The following is a 23,279-nucleotide window of genomic DNA, read 5'->3' as shown; positions in this document are numbered from 1 at the left end:
CTTGTAACCCTTTACAGGTAAAAGAGACATTAACCCTTAACAATCTGTTTATGACAGGCTCGTTGATCTGAAAGCTGAGGCTTCTTGGCCTGACCTTTGATTCTTACGGTTTACAAATTTCTCACACTCACTTTTCAGTACCCAGGGCCGGCGCTTTCATTTAGGTGACTTAGGCAGTTGCCTAGGGCGCCAGCATTATGGGGGGGGGCGGCAGCAGGCGCCTGCGGTGGAGCTGCCGCAGTCGTACCTGCGGAGGGTCTACTGGTCCCGCGGCTCCTGTGGACCTGCCGCAGCCATTTCTGCGGACGGTCCGCTGGTCCCATGGCTCCGGTGGACCTGCCGCAGCCATGCCTGCGGCAGCTCCACCAGAGCCACAAGATCCGCGCGCAAGGCGGTGAAATGGCCCAGCACCTAGGGCACCAGAAGCCCTGGCGCCGATCCTGTCAATACCTACCTTCAAGGTTTATGGACAAATCAGGGGTGGAGCCTACCTGGGACTCATGCTACTTGGTCTTATCAAGTCTTAATTAGGACAAAATTAGCAAGAATCAACTTAGAAAGCCGTGCTTAAATCACCAGTTTTAAGAATATTTAGTATATTACATATCCCACAGACTTTGTCTGAGACCCCTCCCAAAACAAAAAAAATTCAGGCTCAGCGACTGCTTGGGTTAAATGTTTTTAAAAGATGTATGGGACACATTTTTAAAGCTATTTAGGTACCTAAAGATGCAGATACTGGGATTTTCAAAAGTACCTAGATCCCTAATTCCCACTGATTTCAGAAGATAAACTGTCTGACCTATAACCATTGATTTCAATGGGAGTTAGTTTAATATGAACTAGGTTCCTATTAGTTCCTGCTAGTAGGGTCTACATGAGGGCAGACACATTGCACACTGCTGTTCATACCCCTTACCCCCCGTAGCACACTGTGGGGCTATGTACACAAGCCCAAAAGCTTGACAGAAAAATTACTTTAAAGCTGATCAGGATGACACCCATTTGAAATACATAACTTTAAATTTTATATAAGGTCTATGTCCTTACAAGCTATTTTCTTCACAGAAGAGAATAGGACATAGTTGCTAGGTGTTTGCTGTGATGGGAGAAGCACACCACCCATCTTCTGCTTTTAAATCAAATTCTCCATAAACTATAACTAAATAAAACTTGTCAAATTATAGAAGCAACTCTCTCAACCCATCTGTTAATCCAACTGATTAAGTCATACACTGCAAAGCTCCTGATAAATCCACTAAGATCACTACTCAAAAGTAACATCTGTGGCCTCTTGATTAAAATAAAAATAGTTTTCCAACAAAGGAACACACTGAAGAACTGAAACTGTATGAATAATCTTACATATAAAATTGTCAGTCACAAATCCTGGGATTGCCAGGAATTCTGTAATCCAGTCAGACTGAGTAGGATAGTTCTCACCGTTGATAATTTACATAATTATTCAGGATTATTTGGGGTGGGTCTGAAAAACAACCAAAAGGCAGGATGGACTGCCAACTGTATGCTATTTAGATGTGTATATATATGGTGCTATTCAGATTAAGATATAAACTAAATCTTTAGAAGGAATTGAGGGGAATGGATTCTGCAAAAAGAAATGGGAGGAGAGACCCAACAGTGTGAATCTGATAGGGGAGCAGGAGGTGGGAGTGGTAATTATTGAGACTGGGAGGCATGAGTGATGCTTGAGAAGAGAATATTTACAATTCCTCTCTCTCGCCCCCCGCAATTCATTTACTTCATATTTTCTTGTAATATTTTTCTTACCAGAGGATGACTGTATTCAGCTACTTGAAAACTAGTATAAATTCACCTTTTTATGTAAATAAGACAATAGTGCATATTTTTGCATTTTGTGCTTTATTGATGTAGACATTATGCATTATATGTTGAATAATTTAGAAGTGTATTCACTTCTATCAGTCTTAAACAAGCTTTTTAGCTATAAAGAAATCTTGAAGACATTTCATTTGCCAGACTCCAACTAAGATAAGGATCAATGTTTGTGCAAGAGCCCACCGCAGGATATTGCTGTTAGTTTCTTCACTTGTCAATCGAAAGTACTCCTCACGTTCCTGTTGAAAAGAGGGAAAAGGCATAATTATTTGCTTTTAAAAAATCTAAGTACAGTACTTGATGCTGCTACCTGCTACCAAGGCATGTGTTATCTGTCCAGGTACTGGAGAGAATTAACAAGCCCTATACAATATTCTCTTCTTAACTATTATCAATTTGATGAAAATAAGAGTTTGAACTTCTTATCCATATTACTATCATTGTTGCAAATCACATTTGAGCACTGAACAACAGGTTATGTAAGGTTGGCTTTTGTGCTGCAGTGAAAGTGTGAGCAGAAGTTTCATATGGTCACAGATTGGGCTGAGCATTAGGTATAGTTCTTTAAGCACATGAATACTTCTTATTGAAGTCAATGGGACTAAAACAGATTCATAATGTTAAACATATGCTTACATGCTCTCCTGAAGAGGGATGGACTTATGCACAGACATTTTTGACCTGAATTGGAGCCACAATAAGGCACTTAAGACCATATATTTAAAGGTATTTAGGCATCTGAAGAAGCAGCTAGGTGCCTGGAACTAGATTCACAAAAGGGACTGTGGCTGAGATGATTTAGTCCTGGCGGGGATGATTTAGTTGTGAATTGGTCCTGCTTTGAGCAGGGGGTTGGACTAGATGACCTCCTGAGGTCCCTTCCAACCCTGATATTCTATGATTCTATGGAAGGATTTTATCCAGTCCTTCTAAAACAAACTCACCTTTAGGTTGAGATTAAGTATCGAGAATCTCAGCCCAAAATAGTAATTTATCACGAAGTTATGAGCATGTGAAAATAGAATTTAAATGAAAATTTGATGCACATACAACTTGAATTATAGCAGTTATGACCAGCAAAACTAAAATTAACCAAATTGTGTAATTAGTGGAAAGTACTGTAGAGTAAAACTGATGATTATATAAAGATTAATTAATAATTAATTCTTAGCTTATATCCTGTATTTTGCTTTACAGCTGCAAAGTGTTTTACAAACCTTAATATGTATTGTTCAGTTTTAAGTAATAATTTACATACTGTGGTCCACTTTAATAGTACTTTTAATAACATTTAATTAAAAATAATACTACAACTAAATATTGTAATATGCCACCCAACATTTAACTTTCCAAATCCAGATGTTTCCATGCATTATTCTTTCATATTTCTATTAGGGAACAAACATACTCTGTGATAATTTTGTTCTTTGGATATGTGATGAATTTGCTCAATTAGATGTCCGAGTCTAAAGTTAACCTCATTAACTTTGTCCTTGGCTTGAGCGATAGCTTCATCAAGAAAATGCTCTCCAACTCTAATGTCCAAGTGGATGCGCTATGAACACAATAACAACAATTATTAGTCCCATGAATTTATGGTGTGGGTATTTAAAAAAAAAAAAGTCCCCAGAAACAAAGTGAGGTTTCTTTTTAGCCTTCTTATAGGAATGGTATTTAACTTATTTATAGATGTCCTTACTAAAGAGATAAGATATTTAAAATGTATATATTTCAAGGTTTTAATCTTTAATTACACAAATTTACATACTTTGTTATTAGTGTTGTATTTTATACTAATGCTATTGATTCGATCAGTGTGAACTATTTATTATACTGTGTCCAACAAAGGGAAAAAAATGAACATTCTTAGGGCTACCCACTCTAATTAAAAATTGATACCATTATCAATCCTTTTTTTTAATACTCTTCCCTCTTAGGTTGTAGCTGAAGCAAAGTCAGAAACAGAGATAATGAGAATCAGTCCTAGCCCTTCCACCTGGCATACTATAGCACTTCCAGTAGGCTATTAAATATGCTTCTAAAGGCAATTTTCTCCAGTTATTTCCAAAGTTTAGCTTGGTTTATAGTGATATAAAGAACAATACATACAGAATTCATGTGTGGCTCTCTCTCATAGCTTTTAACTTTTTAAAGTTTATAGAGGTATTGCTCAAAGACACTGGAGTGACAGAAATGTAATAGCTTTCAGATAAGTAAGCTTTTGTATCTGCATTTGGGTTGAAAAATCTTTCCCCTTATAACATTTCATCATATTAATCAGGACTTTGAAGCTTTACATAATCAAGGTGCTGTACAAACATTAATTAATCTGCACTGTATTATACTGACTGTGCCCTGACTTCTTGGACATGAAGAAAAGTCTGTTTCATCTCTTCATCTTCTGAGCTCCAGCATTATCTTTTTCAGTCACTAGGAAATGTCATATATTGGCTAAAGCAGGGGTAGGCAACCTATAGCACGCGTGCTGAACGCAGCACATGAGCTGATTTTCAGTGGCACTTCACACTGCCCGGGTCCTGGCCACCGATCCGGGGGGCTCTGGATTTTAATTGAATTTTAAATGAAGCTTCTTAAATATTTTAAAAACCTTATTTATTTTATATACAACAATAGTTTAGTTATATATTATAGACTTATAGAAAGATCTAAAAAAATTAAAATGTATTACTGGCACGTGAAACTTTAAATTAGAGTGACTAAATGAAGACTCAGCACACCACTTCTGAAAGGCTGCCAACCCCTGGGCTAAAGAGTCATTTGCCAATCTCTGAGATAATTCATCAAAGCAAGATTCTTCTGGCTTCAAACACTGACCACAGCCAAAATAATACAGGATGTTCTGCATGGGTGGAGCTCCATTGAATTCAGGAGGTCCAAAGGTCCACCTATGTGGAATTGCTTTGCAAGTTCAAAGAGCAACATTGGACACATGGATGCACTGAGATACTTTCATAATCCTTTCACTCTTGTCATTAATTATGCTCCTAGACCTCTATATTGTATGTTCATTTATCTTCCAGAGCCTGTGGTTTAGATAGGACAGATATCATTAAAAAGAATATTCAAGAAATATTCTTACCAGTTTACTTCCTCCAAATGAGATAAGCTTTGTGGAGTTAGACTGCAAACAGATATTATGCTCCCCAGGTAAGTGTGACGTAAAAGAGAATGTTCCTTGTGGACCATACAATTTTGACAACAGTAGCTGTAATGTGTTAAGTATATTTTTTTAATTTATGAACTACAGATATTAACATAAAAATAAATTGCTGTGCATCATACCTCAGAATATTTTAACATTTAAAACTTAATATTAATTATATTATATTATTAATATAAATACAATTAACCTAACTTTCACATTTTATTTAGGGAATAAAAGCTAGAAAAAATGTGGTCTACATTGAGAACTAAAAACTTATCTATAGATACTAAAGTCAAAATTTTCAAAAATGGGTATTTAAGTGTAGCTCCTAAGTCCTTACTTTGGCACATAAATAAGTAGCCTGATTTTCAGAAGAGCTGAACACTCAGTGGCAATGAAGGCAGTTGTGGATTGCTGGTATATGCATCCTGATGGTTAATCTAATATTTTTGGTTTAATTTATCATCTCCTTCCTTTCTCCATACACAGAGACTGACTTTACTACGTTGCTTCTGTAGTCAACACAAAACAACATTGACTAATACTGCTTTTTCAACAATATTTTAAGTATTCTTTGATGGCAAGCTTTTCCAAATTTAGTATTAACGCAAAAAGCATTAACCAAGATTTAAAAAAAGATGACTAAAATCCAGATGCTAAACCCATATAGATACATGAATAAATGGCCTGAATTTCAAAAGTACTGAGTACCCTTCTTCTCTTATTGACCTTAATGACAACCAACATGTGCTCTGCACTTTTGAGAATCAGACCACTTATTTAGCTGCTTAAATATGGATTAAGGAACCAAATTTTAGGCACCTATTTTTAAAAATATGTGAATGGCTCCAAATGGCTCCAAAAATGTGAATATTAAGTTTTACCTCCTTAGAAGGAGTTGTAATGGTCACAAACATTCCCAAACCAGGAGCAGATTTAAGAAACCTGTGTTCATGCACGTCCCATTGCTGTACCTTGTAACTCCCTGAGAAGACAGATACAAATCTTTTAATTACAAGTTAGTATATTAAATCTTTCACTTTTTCATTTCACTTCAAGTCACTATAAAAACAAAATTAAGTACAAGATAACTTACATATTTAATAGAATTATGACTTTTTCCAGTTCACCATATAATTAGATTGTGGCATTTTGCACCACAATGGAGTGAGCAAGAAGTTACACACTAGTGAAAGAAAAGTGACAATTTATTATCATTGCCTTGCATACTCTGGCCTGGTTAGCAAGCCATGGTACATGGCAGATCGTTCCAAAAGTTCAGGTATCCATTACTCAAATTACATTAGTATGGCTGTCTTTCATGCAGCCTCTAGCACTTGTGAACAACAAGCTATCAGCTCTTTGATGGTTCCCTGGCAGTCTTGCATATGTGTCCTTCTCAAATAAGGGCTTTTTGCTCTCTCATTGTCTGGGAAGATTTTAATGAACTCAGTATAAAACACCTAGTGGAATGGTCCTTTTTTTAGCAGGTCTTGAATGAGGTCCTGACCATTGGTAAACAGAAAACGCAGATCTCACATTGGTGGGAGAGAGTGGCAAAACGGTGCTGTAATAGGAGCCCTGGGAGTAATGGTTGACTAAACTAGAATTCCTCCGAGGAAGCACATACTGCAATGGCATCTCCAGCGCAGTAGAAATAGGTGCCTTTTGTGCTTTCCATCTTAGCTCAGCCAGCTCTTCTGGTCAGTGCAGAGGACTCTTGTAGCAACCTGCATGGAACTTGGAGGGATGAGCACAGGAGATAGAAGGGAAGAGTTTGGAGAAGGCATCAGGAAGCCATTCTGTGTGCACATAGCTTGAATGCTAGCTGCTGTCACAGCAATTCTGTAACTAATTCTCTTAATAAAGAGCCAGTTTAGATTCAGAAACATGGAGTCCTCTCACGTTATTACTCAGCATGCAGTACATGACACAACTGTAACACTCATGGCTAGCATGGAGCAGTGGCTATGGTGCATTTCCATATTGTGACTGGCCCTTGTTTTGGGAGTAAAGGAGGAAATGCTCTTTGTGCCCTGCTCACCATCACCACCACTCATTCACCTAAGCAGGGTCAGCCGCTTTGGCATTATATATCAGGCTATCAGCATTAGAACTTCATAGATTTAACATTTTAAATATTAAACACATTGACCATCATGTAGCAACATCTACCTACCAGTAATCAAGGTATCACTTGGAATGTCTTCTATTATGCATTTCTCCTCTCTTTCCCCTGAATGAAAATACAAAGCAGGTGAGACAGCAACCCAGAAGCTCAAAAGAATTCCTATTAAGTGGCTCTTCATGATTTTGATGTATCCTTATTGTACTACTTTTGGAAATGATTAGTTAGAAATGAGCACAGCTCTGTGCTCACTCCTTGTTTGCTGTTTATCGGTGTGGTTTTGGGAAAAAATGTGAGAAAAGACATCTGGTAGTTACCTCAGTTATTTATATATGTGTATGCACCACCGAATGAGATAAGGAAAAGATAATTTGTGAAGTCTTTCCTAGCATGAAAGGAGCAAAATTTTGTTTGTAGCTCAGCTATATGAAGTTTTATAGGACTAATTTATAATTTTTTGTGTATGTGTGCACGCACACACACTCTCTCTCTCACACACATGAACTACATTAGGACTGAAAGTACCACAATGGGAAAATGCCATACTTCATGTTTTTCTGAGTTGTATGTTTGTTGTGTGTTTGTCAGCTTTGACAGTTACTGCTGGGTTTTTAGTCCAACAGGTCAGCTGAGTATTCTGTAAGTGTGTATTTAAAAATAAAATCCAGCATAGCTGCTTTCATAGTCAATAAGATGGCCAGGATCACTAAGTAGTGGAATGTCCCTATCAAGGGAAGTTGTCATTGTGAGAAATCAAAATTGTTTGGGAGGGGTAAATAAATTAAATTTCTCTCTTGCTCCTAAGGTCAACAAACAAGAGAAAAATAAAGATTAAAATAAACTATTCTCTGCTTCAAATTCCAGCATCACTGCACTATCTGGGATAATTTCTGTCTATTGAGTTACCTGGCAACATCTCAAAGTTTTGCTGTGTTGTTATTTCTGTTCATCTGTCAAAAGGGATCTCTGTTGTGTATGTGCTAACGACCAAAAATGCCTTTTTCAAGGAAAGGTCTCCTTCTATGGCACAGGATCATTCAAGAAAAACAGTATTTTCCATGGAAAGGATGTATTTTGCAGTGTAATGCAGCTTTACCTTTTGCTGGGGCTTTGCTCAGCCCAAGACAAGGCAAACATTTTTGGCATTCCTCTTTCTCTGCTTGTGTGTCTCTGTGCTCAGCTGGGGTCTCAGTCACCACAGGACTCAACTCTGTCTCTTGCTTCCCCATAATGAATAGGCAGTGAGTTGGCTGCCATGGTCATAGCTTGAGGAAAGCTATTTTAGGGCCCAATTCAAAGCCCACTGAAGTCCACGGAAATATTCCCATTGATTTCAGTGGACATTGGATTGGGCCATTGATGTTCAGACACAGCCTCGCAGACAAGGCATTGCTAGGCAGAATGCACAATAATTAAGTATATTCTTCTCACATTCAGACATTCCAGATGTCTTCTTTTTGTTGTGCCTTCATTTCATGGGAAGAGAACAGATTCTTGCACTGAGGACCTCTATTCTATGCAGATTCTTATACAAAATTCATCATAGAATCATAGATGATTAGGGTTGGAAGAGACCTCAGCAGGTCGTCTAGTCCAAACCCCTGCTCAAAGCAGGACCAACCCCAACTAAAATATCCCAGCCATGGCTTTGTCAAGCCGGGCCTTAAAAACCTCTAAGGATGGAGATTCTACCACCTCTCTAGGTAAACCATTCCAGTGCTTCAACACCCTCCTAGTGAAACAGTTTTTCCTAATATCCAACCTAGACCTCACCCACTGCAACTTGAGGCTACTGCTCCTTGTTCTGTCATCTGCCACCACTGAGAACAGCATACCTCCATCCTCTTTGGAGAACCCCTTCAGGTAGTAGAAGGCTGCTATCAAATCCCTGCTCCCCTTCTCTTCTGCAGACCAAATAAGACCAGTTCCCTCAGCCTCTCCTCATAAGTCATGTGCCTCAGCCTACTAATCATTTTCGTTGCCCTCCAATTTGTCCACATCCTTTTTGTAGTGGGAGGCCCAAGACTGGATGCAGTATTCCAGATGTGGCCTCATCAGTGCCAAATAGAGGGGAATAATCACTTCCCTCGATCTGCTAGCAATGCTCCTACTAATTCAGCCCAATATGGTGTTAGCTTTCTTGGCTACAAGGGCACACTGTTGACTCATATCCAGCTTCTCATCCACTGTAATCCCCAGGTCTTTTTCTGTAGAACTGCCGCTTAGCCAGTTAGTCCCCGGCCTGTATCAGTGCATGGGATTCTGCCATCCTAAGTGTAGGACTCTGCACTTGTCCTTGTTGAAGCTCATCAGATTTCTTTTAGTCCAGTCCTCCAATTTGTCTAGGTTACTCTGGACCCTATCCCTATCCTCCAGCGTATTTACCTCTGGCCTCAGCTTTGTGTCATCCAAGAATTTGCTAAGGGGGCAATCCATCCCGATGTTGAACAAAACTGGCCCCAGGACAGACCCCTGGGGCACTCCACTTGATACCAGCTGCCAACTAGACATCGAGTTGTTGATCACTACCCGTGGAGCCTAACAATCTAGCCAGCTTTCTGTCTACCTTATAGTCCATTCATCCAAACCATACTTTTTTAACTTTCTGGCAAGAATGCTGTGGGAGACCATATCAAAAGCTTTGCTAAAGTCAAGGTATATCACATCCACTGCTTTCCCCATATCCACAGAGCCAGTTATCTCATCAGGTTAGTCAGGCATGACTTGCCTTTGGTGAATTCATGTTGACTGTCACCCTCCTCTCCTCCAAATGCTTCAAAATGGATTCCTTGAGGATCTGCTCCATTATTTTTCCAGGCACTGATGTGTGGCTGACCTGTGTGTAGTTCTCTGGATTCTTCTTTTTCTCTTTTTAAAAGAAGGGCACTATTTTTGCCTTTTTCCCATCGTTTGAGACCTCCCCATTCACCACAAGTTTTCAAAGACAATGGCCAGTGGCTTTGCAATCACATCAGGCAACTCCCTCAGCACCCTTGGATGCATTAGATCCAGCCCCATGGCCTTATGCATGCCCAGCTTTTCTATATAGTCCTTAACCTGTTCTTCACTACTGAGGGCTGCTCACCTCCTCCCCATACTGTGCTGCCCAGTGCAGCAGTCTGGGAGCTGACCTTGTCTGTGACAATTGAAGCAAAAAAAGTACTGAGTACTTCAGCTTTTTCCACATCATCTGTTGTTAGGTTGCCTCCCCCATTCAGTAGGGGTCCCACACTTCCCCTGACCACCTTCTTGTTTCTAACATACCTGTAGAAACCCTTCTTGTTACCCTTCACATCCCTTGCTAGCTGCAGCTCCAATTGTGCTTTGGCCTTCCTGATTACAACCTGGCAGGCTCGAGCAATATTTTTATACTCCTCCCTAGTCATCTGTCCAAGTTTCCACGTCTTGTAAGCTTCCATTTTGTGTATAAGCTCACTGAAGATTTTTCTGTTAAGCCAAGCTGGTCGCCTGCTATACTTTCTGAACATCTGGATGGTTTGTTCCTGCGCCTTCAATAAGGTTTCTTTAAAATACAGCCAGGTCTCCTGGACTCTTTTCTCCCTCATATTAGTGTCCCGGGGGATCCTGCCCATTAGTTCCCTGAGAGAGTCAAAGTCTGCTTTCCTGATGTCCAGGGTCTGTATTCTGCTGCTCTCCTTTCTTCCTTTTGTCAGGATCCTGAACTTGACCGTCTCATAGCCACTGCTGCCTAGGTTACACACACTTCTACTTCCCCTACCAATTGTTCCCTGTTTGTGAATAGCAGGTCAAGAGGAGCATGGCCCCTAGTTGGTTCTTCCAGCACTTGCACCAGGAAGTTGTCCCCAACAGTCTCCAAAAACTTCCTGGATTGTCTGTGCACTTCTGTATTGCTCTCCCAGCAGATGTCAGGGTGATTGAAGTCCCCCATGAGAACCAGGGCCTGTGATCTGGAAACTTCTGTTAGTTGTCCGAAGAAAGCTTCGTCTACCTCATCCTCCTGGTCTGGTGGTCTATAGCATATGCCCACTATGACATCACCCTTGTTGCTGTCACCTCTAAACTTAAGCCTGTTGAGTCTCTTTGGATTTTCTCCAGTTTCATATTGGAGCTCTGAACAATCATATTGTATACAGTATGAATCAGGAGGCCTCCCCTGTTGCACCCTCCTCCTCATGTTTCTTCCCAGTATCCCACTTCCCCACTTATCTCCAGGCTTAGGTCACCATCTCCAGGCGAACCTAGTTTAAAGCCCTCCTCACTAGGTTAGCCAGCCTGCCTGCGAAGATGCTCTTCCCTCTCTTCATTAGGTGGATTCCATCTCTTCCTAGCAATCCTTCTTCCTGGAACAACATCGCATGGTCAAAGAATCCAAAGCCCTCTCTCCGACACCACCTGCATAACCATGCATTTATCTTGACAATTCAATGGTCCCTACCTGGGCCTTTTCCTTCAACAGGGAGGATGGACAAGAACATGACTTGTGCCTCAAACTCCTTTATCCTTCTTCCCAGAGCCACATAGTCTGCAGTGACCCACTCAAGGTCATTCTTTGTAGTATCATTGGTGCCCACATGGAGGAGTAGGAAGGGGTAGCGTTCCTTGCAGACACTCCATCACATCCTGAATTCTAGCTCTAAGCAAGCAGCATACTTCTCAAGTTTCCCAGTCTGGACGGTAGATGGATGACTCCATCCCCCTTAGGAGGGAGTCCTCAATCACCACCATCTCCTCCTCTTGAGAGTGATGGTTCGTAGAACCACCATCCCTAGGATAATGCATCTCATGCCTTCCAGTCAATGGGGTCTCCTTCTGATACCTGGGTCTCTAGTCCTTTAACTTTGTCTTCCAATATGGAGACCAGCTTGCACTTTGTATAGACAAAGTTGCTTCTATCCTTTGGGAGAAAGACAAACATGGCACATCCTGTGCAGGTTACAACCACTGATCGCTCACTATCCATAATGTCTTTTTTCCAAGAGCCTCTTTAGACTCACAGAAGCCTGAAAGGCAAAAACACTCTGTGGGAACTCCCCTCAAGTGAACTCCCAGGCAAACTCCGTTTGCCTGTCCTCTGTTCACTGCTCACTCAGTTCGCAACTGGCTGCTTTTTTATCAGGCTGCTGGCTCGTAGCACTTGGCTCAGCTCAAAGCCTTCTCTCCAATCAACCACTCAAGGCCCACCTGGAACAAAGCACTCCCAATTCACACTCTTCAAACAACCAACCACACGATCAAACAGTCACACTTTTCAAACAAACACATGATCAAACAATCCCTGCAACTAGATCCAATCAAACAAATGGTCACAGCAGACAGACACTCGGATATTCCCCCCACCAGCTCACAACACAGCCCTCCTAATGCAACACTCACCATAGTACAAGAGCCCCTTCCAGTAGTTGGTTCACTCATGTTCTCCCCACGCAGACAATTGTGCACTGGACACACACATTTTGGTACATTTATGATAGAGAAGATAAGGAAAAAATATGCCTTGCATTTAGAATGGAAGGTAGTGAGGCTTTTGATGGCCTATTGGAGTTCCTTCCCTAGTCTTTGCCCAGATCTTAAAAAGCTCTGTCTCCTGCACAGACAAGTTTGATCTTTATATTGCAGAAAGTTCCATTGTGCCAGAGGAATGAAATTGTCGATCACATCCTCATCCCAGAGCTTTAGTCAGTCTTTTAGTTACTGTTGGCCCAGACCATTGAGTCCCTTGCAGGTGAAGACTGAGACCTTGCACTTGATGTGGTATTCTATGAGAAGACAATGTAGGGAGCGGGGGATGAGACTGATGTGTTTGCAGTAGCCAGTGTTGCTGAGCAGACATGGTGCAACGTTGTGTAACGTTGTAAACAAGATACGAGAAGTCATTCTTCCGCTCTACTCTGCACTGGTTAGGCCTCAACTGGAGTATTGTGTCCAGTTCTGGGCACCGCATTTCAAGAAAGATGTGGAGAAACTGGAGAGGGTCCAGAGAAGAGCAACAAGAATGATTAAAGGAAGGCTGAAAGAATTGGGTTTATTTAGTTTGGAAAAGAGAAGACTGAGAGGGGACATGATAGCAGTTTTCAGGAATCTAAAAGGGTATCATCAGGAGGAGGGAGAAAACTTGTTCACCTTAGCCTCTAATGATAGAACAAGAAGCAATGGGCTTAATGCAGCAAGGAAGATTTAGGTTGGACATTAGGAAAAAGTTCCTAATTGTCAGGGTAGTTAAACACTGGAATAAATTGCCTAGAGAGGTTGTGGAATCTCCATCTCCGGAGATATTTAAGAGTAGGTTAGATAAATCTCTAACAGGGATGGTCTAGACAGTATTTGGTCCTGCCATGAAGGCAGGGGACTGGACTCGATGATCTCTCGAGGTCCCTTCCAGTCCTAGAGTCTATGAATCTATAAGCACTAAAGGTTTAATTCCCAAGTATATCGCATTGCTGTAGTCCAGCCAAGAGGTGACAAACATGTGAGTAACTGTGATTAGATCATTGTTTGCCAGGATGGGACAGAATCTCCTAGCAACTGGAGATGGTACACAGCGCCACTCATGGATGCTGCTATGTGAGATCTTAATATCAGTGAGGAATTCAGGAACATTCCTAAGCTACAGACTAAATTAATTGGCCTATAGCAAGGGAGTACCATCAATGAAAGGAGACACTCCACTGTGGTTGCAAACCTTTAAAAATGCTTTCCTCTGCCCATTAACATAACTTCTGTCTTGCTTGGGTTCAGCTTCAATCTGTTGGGTTTTTTCCATGAGCTGATGTCATTCAAATTGTGGGCCATCTTGGTAGCAGTGGTATCATATATTGCGAAAGACTTGCAGAGCAGTGTATCATCTGTATATTGCTGGGACTTGGCATCTGACCAGTTTACTTTGTGCCTGTATTTAGCTGTTGAATAGAACGAAGCAGAGTTGATCCTTTTGAGACTCCACAAGTGAGGGGTCTAATAATAGAGGTGCAGTTTCTTATCAAAGCTGCAGAAAAGTTCAAGAGGATGAGAGTCTGTCCTCTATGCATTGGCTGCAAGACATCATCCATCAGTTCCACTAAAGCCTGGTCTGAATCTAGATTGTGCCATAAGATGAGGTGAGGAAAGAACAATCACCAGATATACTGTAAACCCAGAGTAGTTTTCTGAGGCATATGGAGTTTCCTTCCTTCACTAAGCCAGGCCTTAATTTCCAGGAAAGGACACCTATCCATAGAATTTTTTGCAGCCTCTGTCACAATCTGCAGATGACACACCTGGATATCTTTGTGATGCCCCAGTATCACAGTGTCCTCTATAGTTTCCACAAGGTGATCCACAAGATTCTGGGAAACAGTGCTTTCACAGTTGACTTGCCAGGATACATTTGTTTCACAATAGCTGCTTCAATCATTAATAGACAAATACAGGCATTTACCTCAGGATTCCCAGTTCCTGTCTCAAGGGACTATCCTTCATCCTGATTTGGGGACACAAACAGCAAGTATGTGAAAAGCAAAACCTTCAACACAGCAGATTTACCATACAAATAAGTGACCATCTCCTGCATGCTAGGAAACCTAGTTATAAATGCACCCTCATGGCCAAGATTGAGTCTGCTCTTCAGGCAGCTCCGGCCAACAAAAGGCATGTGCAGGAACACATCAGGGAAACTCTCCCCCAGCCCAGGAGCACCTGTTCCACATCCACTGGTGTAAACACACACACCAGCATAGTACAATGAATATAGGAAAATAAAATATTATTTACAGAAGGATGATTGGAGCAAAACAATGTGATGGAAGATAGGGGGAGTGGTAAAACAGTGTTATATCCAAACACAAGGCTCCACAGGTCCAGTGGTACTACAATACAAAAGGACAAACACCAAGCAGTGTGTCTACACTCAGAGTCCAGGAAGCCTGGGCAGAATACCAATACAGCAGTGAGTCTCGGATGCTCTTGCTCATCTTCGGCACCAGTAACCTTTCAACAATAAAGCCCTCTGGTCCCTTTTATGCCGTTCTCTGCAAACCCACACAGAGCTACAGCCACCCTCCTTATGTCCAGTGCAAGGTGACATGGCCTAGTACTCATAGCCCCATCCAGCTCTGGGCAATTGTGATACTGAGTCCAGCTCTGGTTTGTCCTTCTCAAGTGATTCCTCCTTATCATGGTGCTGCTCCTGTCTCCTGTCTTGGGGCAATCCTGGTTGGTCACTCTGTCCCACCCAGGCTTCGGGCTGGTTCTCGTCTGCTTCACTGTGTGAGGGCCTGCTTGTTATAGTCCTTCTCTCTGTAACTACAGACAGACCTACTCTGTCACTTTACCTCTCTCCACACCCTGGCACAACCAGCACCTCCTCTTGCTGCAACAATCAGCACTCCCTCTGCCTCAGGACAAGGTTTTAAAGGGGCCATGCTCTCTAAACCCCAAGGGGGTTACATAAATGTCATAATGGAAGTATTGGTTGAATGCTTTTGAAAAACCAGCCCCAATTTGCGGATGCTGAGTACTTGAAAAATATGCCCTTTATTATATATTTCATGTTGTTATAAGTTACAGCTGTTGTCATGAGATCCCATGGAAAATATTACAAGTTCCTTCTTATCCTCTCATTCCTAGTGTTTGTAACCATCACATATTATGTTTCAACTTAGGGTTCTAGCATCAGTCCAGAAACATGGACAAGTAATAGGATTTGGAGCCTTTGGCCATTTATCAGTCAACAGTTCAAATTCTGTCCAGACCACTAATAGGAATGATGCTGGAGGCTGAATTCAACTCTTTCAGTGACTTGGCTGTCTCACAGAGCAGGATGGCCCATTGAAATGGGGCAAAGGGCAATGAGAATGGATTGGGGAAGAGGCAAGGGAACAGAATAAAAGCATACTTCACAGGTATATTTTAATACATTTTAAAGTTGTTCTGATACCCTGGTGATGGATGTAATTATCTAGGTATTTATACAGTTGAATAAAATAAAATCCCAAAACAGAAAATAAGGAAGACTTCTGTATAGAAAATAAAGAAAGAATGGAAAATGATATAAATGTAATACAGAATGTACAGAGACCTGAGAAAAGTTCCTTTCTCCCCCAAATCAGGATATTTGAGAGCTAATGATCTGTAAGAATGTGGACACAGGAGGAACATGGAGAAAAAAGAAGGTGTTATAAACAAGAATAAGTGAAACAAGGGGGATGGAGGACAGGAGAGTGATAATCAGAAGAATGCAAGGCATCCAGAAATGACAAAAGTTAGTGTGTTTTTTTTAAATACTTAGCTGTGTTAAACTGGAGCCGAGTATTTGTTTTAATTGTTTATTCAGTGTTTCGAGGACCAGTATGTACTACGCTGATAAAAGTTCTAATTTCTTCAGGACTCGTCAGGATCGTCATCTGAGTCCTATAAAAAAAAAGTGTCAGAACCTTTAAGTATTCCTGTACCTAAAGAGAATGCAGTGTGCAGTGTCCCTTTTAGTGCACAAAAATGGTTTTCATAGGTGGCATGTTTCAGAATGAACTTGCCCAGCCCCATCCAAAATCTTTTTTGTTCGTATGCGTGCCTTTCTTATTTTTGTATATTTTCTAGGCCAGTGCACTGTAGACCTATGAACATCCAACTAGCTTAAAAGTTTTCTGTTGAACGCTTATATTTTAAAAATCCTTTTCCTAGGTTATAAGGCATAACCCACGTGCTATCATTTTTTCAACCAATTAGCTATTTGAGTAACAAAACTCAGAGTCTGGAACAGCTTTGATATATTATGTTTTGTGAAATCCATACATAATTCTGTTTTGAGTCATTTAAAAACAAATCTATAATTTCTCATTTATGCCTCAAAAATTTGTGATTTTTACATAAACAAATAATTCACATCCACATATACTTCTAGAGAAACATGGACACATTTATTTCATACACGTAGAAAATGGTATAACTTATAGTCAGCTGAACAGACTTTACAATTTTTTACCAGTTATTTCCCAGTCAGTTTATTTGGTAGGGGTCCACAGCAAAGATCAGTCAGTTTTTAAATCTGAAAAGAGAGTCAACTCAACTGAGCTCAGTGGCTCTCCATTAGTATACAGACTTCTGAGTGCTTATATGAAGCTTCTGAGCTGAGTAGTTTTGTATTTGGCATTTTTCCAACGTCTGAGGAACAACAAACCTCCTGCTCTGCATGCATAGGATTCAAGATAAGTTTACGCAGTTATTTTATTGTCCTAACTATGTTACAATATCTGGTCACTCTGGTTTATGTGACTGTTTTCCAAAGAAGTGTACTCAATTAAACATGATTAAAAGAAGTCAACATTAATGCCAATAAATTATAATAAAACATAATTTACAGCAACATAATAATTAGCTTTACAGGTATAAATAAACAAATTTAAATCTACAAATTCTAATATTTAAGAATGTATGCGATAATCTAGATTGTATTCAAAAGATTTGTTAACATAAATGAACTTTGCAGTATGTCCAAAATTTTTTTTTCTGCCACTAGATGGTACTGCAAGAACTTACACAATATTTGTAGGAAGGAATGGGTTCAGTGGATTTTGTTTTGTTTTCCCTGTAAATGATCAAGAACAGTCAGACTAAAATTAAGTAATTAAAAAAAGTCTTGATATTAAACAATAGAAACACTATCCAGTCTAATTAAACATTTCAATAAAACATTACAACATACCTGAATTATAAGGAATAGTGACTGACATGGAGTACAGATTCAACTAAATCTAACCTGAATTTAAATGATCTAGATTATTGTCTATTCTTTATTCCATTGGAAAGGAGATTTCAGACACAATTGTCCGGTTCACATTCTGTTTCTTCATCCAGGTTTGGACAAGGAGTTCCATTATTGGCAGGTTGAAGGCGTACATAACGAGTTCTGGTTTTGGTCCCTATCTTTCCACAAGTACCTCTGCAAAGACCCCAGGAAGACCAAAGTGAAATCTCACAGTCCAATGGCGTTTCTGTAACATATATAAGAAGGGTGATTTGACAGAAATATGTGCTTAAGGCAAACACGTAGTTGGCAAAATGTTCAAAACTATTATCAAATTGTCCTTACATATACAAATACAAGGCTGATGTTTGTTTTGATACATGAAGAATTTACTATCAGTTACATTACTGATAATATTAAAAAGATCTACTTGAAAAAACAGAATTAACATGATTTTAATAAAAGCCATATGTTGTCTAGTAAATAAAGACATCTGTTTTCAGCTCCTGAAAAGGTAGACTGTAATGTAGAGGTTGTTTGAAGTACTGCATTAGTTATGGTATAACACTTATTTAGCTGAGAATTTAAAATGTTCTTTTCATGGAAAACTGTTTAAAATGAGCATGCTCTGAAAATAGAATTGTATTTTACGTCATCTCGCTACTAATAACTCATTTGCCCTTGCATGGCTTGCTGGATAATACCAGGATTAAGATTTTTATCAAGTTTATTTATATAGCCTGAGACGACTTTGTATATATTGTTCCTATTCATTTCATTTTCCATTTAAGTCCTATTCTATTCTTCCTCATGAGTAAAGAAAATGCTAATTCTTTTTATGGCTAAATCTTTTTGTAGTTAGCTTTTAAGAAAAGGTAAAGCACCTTTTATACACACAGTCTTCCCTTTGCCAATAAAATATATTGTATAACTAAAAGCTTTTTAATACTAATATCCTTTAAATTTACTACAACCAAATAAATCAGAAATTCTGTAAAGTAATATATACAAACATACAGAATACATATATGAATGATATGTAAGTTATAAAATTCTCAAAGAAAATATACAGATATTCTCTCCCTCAGCAGCTGGGAGGAAATATGTCTGTAGTCACGGATCTCTATGGACCTTGAGTGGATGGGGAACATGGTTTGACCTTTGGTAACTAAATCTTTCCTTATGCCTGTGGAATAAGTTTTTTATATGGATTAAGTTACTGGTATATACATAAAGTGGAGACTTCTGACTAGGAATGTCCAACAAATGCTTTACTTACAATGAATTGCTCTGATGCAGTATGTGTTGCTCTTATTTTATAATGTCTCCTGAATTACTAACATTTTAATGGAGTAGAGAAATGGACTTGTATAGAAAACTTAAAAGAACTAAATATGTAGTTTGTCTAAACAATGACTATTATCTCATCAAATGTATTACAAATATATTACATAACTTGTTATAGTTTGGTACGATTTACAGCAGTGGTTCTTAAACTTTTGTATTGGTGACCTCTTTCACACAGCAAGTCTCTGAGTGTGACTACCCCTCCTTATAAATTAAAAACACTTTTAAAATATATTTAGCACTATTATAAATGCTGGAGATGAAGCGGGGTTTGGGGTGGAGGCTGACAGCTCACAATCCCTCATGTAATAACTTCGTGACCCCGAGGGGTCCTGACCCCAAGTTTGAGAATCACTGATTCACAGTATCTGCTATGAGGATGCCCAGTATTGGAACACCTGGGGGTGCAGGCAGAGGGAGTTTTTAATCTACACTGAGGCACATTAACTAACTTTGTGGGGAAGTTAATACAGCATGTTGCTCTAGCTCACACTTCCAGTTACTCACATTTATGGGGAATTAAATAAAAATTAAACATTAATTAAATAAATAGTCACTAAAAATACCATATTGGTAACTTCCAACTCTTGGATCTTAAGCTTTCAAGACAAGACAAACTTATCTGTCTTAGGCTAGGGAGCTGAGACCCAAGAATGAGAATCCTGCATGATATCTTCAAAGTAGCATACTAAGGACCCAGTTCAGGAAGCACTTACGCACGTTTTAAAGACCATCCCTAGTAAGGAAAGCACTTAAGTACATATTTGAGGGCCTTTCTTGAATTGGGGCCAGATTAAATAGTAATCCCTTCCCAAATGTTGTGGAGGAAAGGATATTATTCTATGTGTGATTTGTGTCACCCAATTTGAATGATGGATGATCAGCTCTTGTTTATTGAGAAACTAGAAATCTGCTTGTTTTAAATGTACAGGTCAGACCTTATTAACCATGGGGAAGGTAAGTTTTCTTTATTTATTAATTGTGAGGAAATCTGTGAAGCCCACATTATGGTCCAAACTCCTGGCACAGAGCCAAAGCCAGAGAAATAGACTGTTCAGTCCCAGTCTGAAGCAGCTGGCATGCACTTGGGCCATGGTTGCTACTACAGAATATGCAGGGAATGTGTCCCACGGATCTCTCCTGTGCAGGATTTTGGTCTCTGCACTCATTTCTTAAGAAGTGCTCCACATTCCCCTTTCTACAATCCTGTACAGAAAGTTACCAGAGGGTGCCTAGAGTAAGCCTGCCTGGGGTTCTCTACCATTCGTCTTCTTTCCTCCAGTCAGAGGGGATGTAGCATTTATACTTAGAATTTGTCACTAAGACTGGGTCAAATCAGTGCTATGAACCTTCACCTACATAAGCACTAACATTCACAGACAGTTTAAAAAAAAAAGAATGCTGTGATGGGATAAATATATTATTGTGTGAAATTAAATCTTGGCTTCATTTGAGCATTTCAGCAAAAAATTCAAACTCTCCTCGGGTATCTCGTTCTGTAGGTATCAGTTGCTATCATAATTCTATTCAAGCTGGTGAACTGAATTTTGTTTTCTTATTTCATATCACTACGAAAATACTTCTTACCAAGAAGAATATAGTAAATATAACCGCTTTGCTCCATTATTTAAGAACTCACAGGAAGGAAGCACTTTCTTCAGTATTTGCACAGGATTTGGGGAGCTGAGGGTACGTCTTCACTACTGGCCATATCGGCAGGTAGCAATCGATATCTCGGGGATTGATATATCGCTTCTCATCTAGACGCGATATATTGATCCCCGAACACGCTCCTGTCGACTCCGGAACTCCACCAACACGAACGGCGGTAGTGGAGTCGACAGGGAGAGCCGCAGACATCAATCCCACACCGTGAGGACGGTAGGTAACTCGATCTAAGATACTTCGACTTCAGCTACGTTATCCACACAGCTGAAGTTGCGTATCTTAAATCGATCCCCTCCCCTAGTGTAGACCAGCCCTGACAGTCTGACAGAGTATCCCTTTAACACAGGACTGATGGCTCTGTGGAAGTTCTACGGCTTGAATAAGACATGCTGTGGATCTAACCCAAATCTGCGGATCCCTGGCCAGACATGAAGGCTCCCCTCCAGCATGTTTCTTTCAGTATCCTTTTCCTATGACACTTGGACTAGTTTACTGCTTATATTGTTGCTGTGGTCTCTGGTCTCTGTCCCAGAAGGCCCAATTCTAATCTCACCTATATTATGTTTACACTTGTGTAACTCCATTGGCTTCGGTAGAATGACTCCCAATTTATGTAGGCGTAAGTGATATTAGAATTAGATCCAGAGTACAGAGGAATAGTTAATGCTGTTCCACACAGAAAAGAGTACAGAGAAATATAATGATTAGCTGTTATTCGACTGGGCATGCCCCCGTTTTCTCTGCAGCATTTTCGTAAAGGGAAAAGTTGCTGCTGCCTGTGGCAGGAATATTCTACATAACCATATTCTCTTCCGCATGGCCTGCCAGATTTGAAGCTTTCTAAAATTTTGCTTCTCTCCTTTGCTGCTCAGTGAATGGGAACAAAAGGATCTAGTTGATCAAAGTACTAACCACTTACCTGAGACAGAGTCATCTATTTCATTGCCTACCGCAGTCAGGTTAGGCTGAGAACCGGGAAGACCCAGCTGGTTTCTTTTAAGCTTTACAATGGTTACTCGAGCAATAGGTGGCAAACTTTTTAGCTTGGGATAATAAAATGAGTTTGCTGGGTGACTTGGAGAGGAACAAGTGATCTATGAATTAAAAATAAAAGGAAGTTGATAGAAATAGTATTGCCATGTTAGTAAGGATAGAAATTTTAAACAATATCACATCTTAATTATGTTTCTGAGCAAGTAAAACTCATATGAATAGGGAGTACACAGTCTTTATGCACCCAAGCCACACAAAAAAGCTGTGATTTCTTGTCATGAAGATAATCCCACTAACTTTTGTGGAAGGATTCTGGGACTGAGATCACACAAGAAATTGTGGCTATTTTTGGATGGAGATACTGGATGGAGGGTAGTCAGCACACACAATAATCCTTGGAGCAGGTTGATGGAGGAGACAAGAAGTAAGTAGGGAATGCTGGCAGTGGCAAGGATACTGACTGGGGAATAATGGGTGCTGTAGATGTGGTAGTGTCATAAGAGGTCACAGAGGGTGGTGCTTCAGCTTCTCTATTCTTTCTCACTCTCGCAAGCACGATATGTACACAACATACACACACTTACCTCTGTAACAGTATCCTGTGGAATAGTGGCAAAGTTTGGTGAGGAAAATGTGAAACCACTGTCTGTTCCAGCATCATATGGAAAAAGATCTACTGTTTCTTGTTCTTTCCAATGATCTCCTTCACATAGATTTAGACTGTCAACACCCACAAACCAATCAGGGCTGGGCACAATTCGTACAATAAAAGAAACCTAGGAAGTGAAAGAAAAACATCATAATAATTAACAGTCCCCTGCCAGTCTCTACAGGCTTGGGTAGCAGGAACTTCAGGATCTGATTTCTAGTATGACAATGGGTCAAATATATTTCTGACTACTTTATTTGAGGGTTTCTAAAAAGAACATATTCCAGTATGCTTTTTTATTTGATTTTACGTTCATAAAGTTCCTTAAAAGTGGATTCTCTTAGCAATTCCTTGCATTATATTAATAGCTATCAGTGGCATTTCAAATATCTCCTTTTGCATCCTGCTGGCATAAAACTAGTAAGCGACCCCTTAAAATGAAAATGTAAATGTACGTACTAAGGAGTGTCTTGAATGTGCTTCTAATTCCGTGAAGGTTTGTCCTGTACCACTGGAAATGGCAGGAGCTGAAAAGATTCCATGCACACTTTGAATTTTTTCTCCAGCTGCTTCTATTTCCTTCATTAATGTCCATGCTTCACCCTTTTCAGCAAAATCACGCACACCATTGCTGACATATTCATCCTTTTTCCACATGTTATAGTCAGAACTATGGGTAACACCTATTTAAGGGAACACATTGCTCAATATAAAAGTCTGCTTTGGATTGTCTTAATTGCTGCAGTTTCTCTGTTTTATTTCTGATGTG

The 23,279-nt window shown here is 39.9% G+C and overlaps 2 protein-coding genes across 12 annotated transcripts in view; both read right to left on the bottom strand.

Moving 5' to 3' along the window:
* Positions 1 to 1,888: 1,888 nt before the first annotated feature.
* Positions 1,889 to 9,515, bottom strand: LOC116835716 (transmembrane emp24 domain-containing protein 11-like). The gene is made up of 5 exons (XM_032798799.2): positions 7,206 to 9,515; positions 5,911 to 6,011; positions 4,961 to 5,086; positions 3,269 to 3,415; positions 1,889 to 2,099 (listed from the first exon to the last, which is right to left on the bottom strand). Exons 1-5 carry the CDS (start codon positions 7,333 to 7,335, stop codon positions 1,950 to 1,952), a joined length of 654 nt encoding a protein of 217 aa, XP_032654690.1. The 5' UTR covers positions 7,336 to 9,515; the 3' UTR covers positions 1,889 to 1,949.
* The window catches only part of SPON2 (spondin 2), a 105,753-nt gene continuing 88,456 nt past the window's right edge, over positions 5,983 to 23,279 (bottom strand). For 8 of the 11 annotated variants that reach the window (XR_004376273.2, XR_012655993.1, XR_004376271.2 and 5 more), the window contains 7 exons: positions 22,970 to 23,193; positions 22,446 to 22,637; positions 21,788 to 21,962; positions 17,866 to 18,100; positions 13,816 to 16,520; positions 7,206 to 7,262; positions 5,983 to 6,011 (listed from right to left, as the gene is read on the bottom strand). Coding sequence is in view for 1 of the 11 variants with exons in the window: in XM_032798798.2 (XP_032654689.1) it covers positions 17,922 to 18,100; positions 21,788 to 21,962; positions 22,446 to 22,637; positions 22,970 to 23,193 (770 nt within the window). In the remaining 10 variants the exon portion in view is untranslated. Of the gene's footprint in view, positions 6,012 to 7,205; positions 7,263 to 13,815; positions 16,521 to 17,785; positions 18,101 to 21,787; positions 21,963 to 22,445; positions 22,638 to 22,969; positions 23,194 to 23,279 lie in introns of those variants that run through there. The other 3 variants (XR_004376276.2, XR_004376277.2, XM_032798798.2) reach the window with 3 other exon arrangements.

The sequence above is a fragment of the Chelonoidis abingdonii genome, chromosome 5 (assembly GCF_003597395.2).
Source record: "Chelonoidis abingdonii isolate Lonesome George chromosome 5, CheloAbing_2.0, whole genome shotgun sequence".
In the NCBI taxonomy this organism is placed as follows: domain Eukaryota; kingdom Metazoa; phylum Chordata; order Testudines; family Testudinidae; genus Chelonoidis; species Chelonoidis abingdonii.
The sequence above is the reverse complement of the archived record's forward strand: the minus strand, read 5'-3'. Positions and strand labels throughout refer to the sequence as shown.

Bases quoted from the DNA above. Each gene is read 5' to 3' on its own strand.
- LOC116835716 (XM_032798799.2), bottom strand. From the start codon at position 7,335: ATGAAGAGCCACTTAATAGGAATTCTTTTGAGCTTCTGGGTTGCTGTC. The intron at 6,012-7,205 runs GTAGGTAGATGT...CTGTCTTCTCAG, and splicing joins AAGTGATACCTTGATTACTG to GGAGTTACAAGGTACAGCAA. The intron at 3,416-4,960 runs GTAAGAATATTT...TTGTGTTCATAG, and splicing joins CATTTGGAGGAAGTAAACTG to CGCATCCACTTGGACATTAG.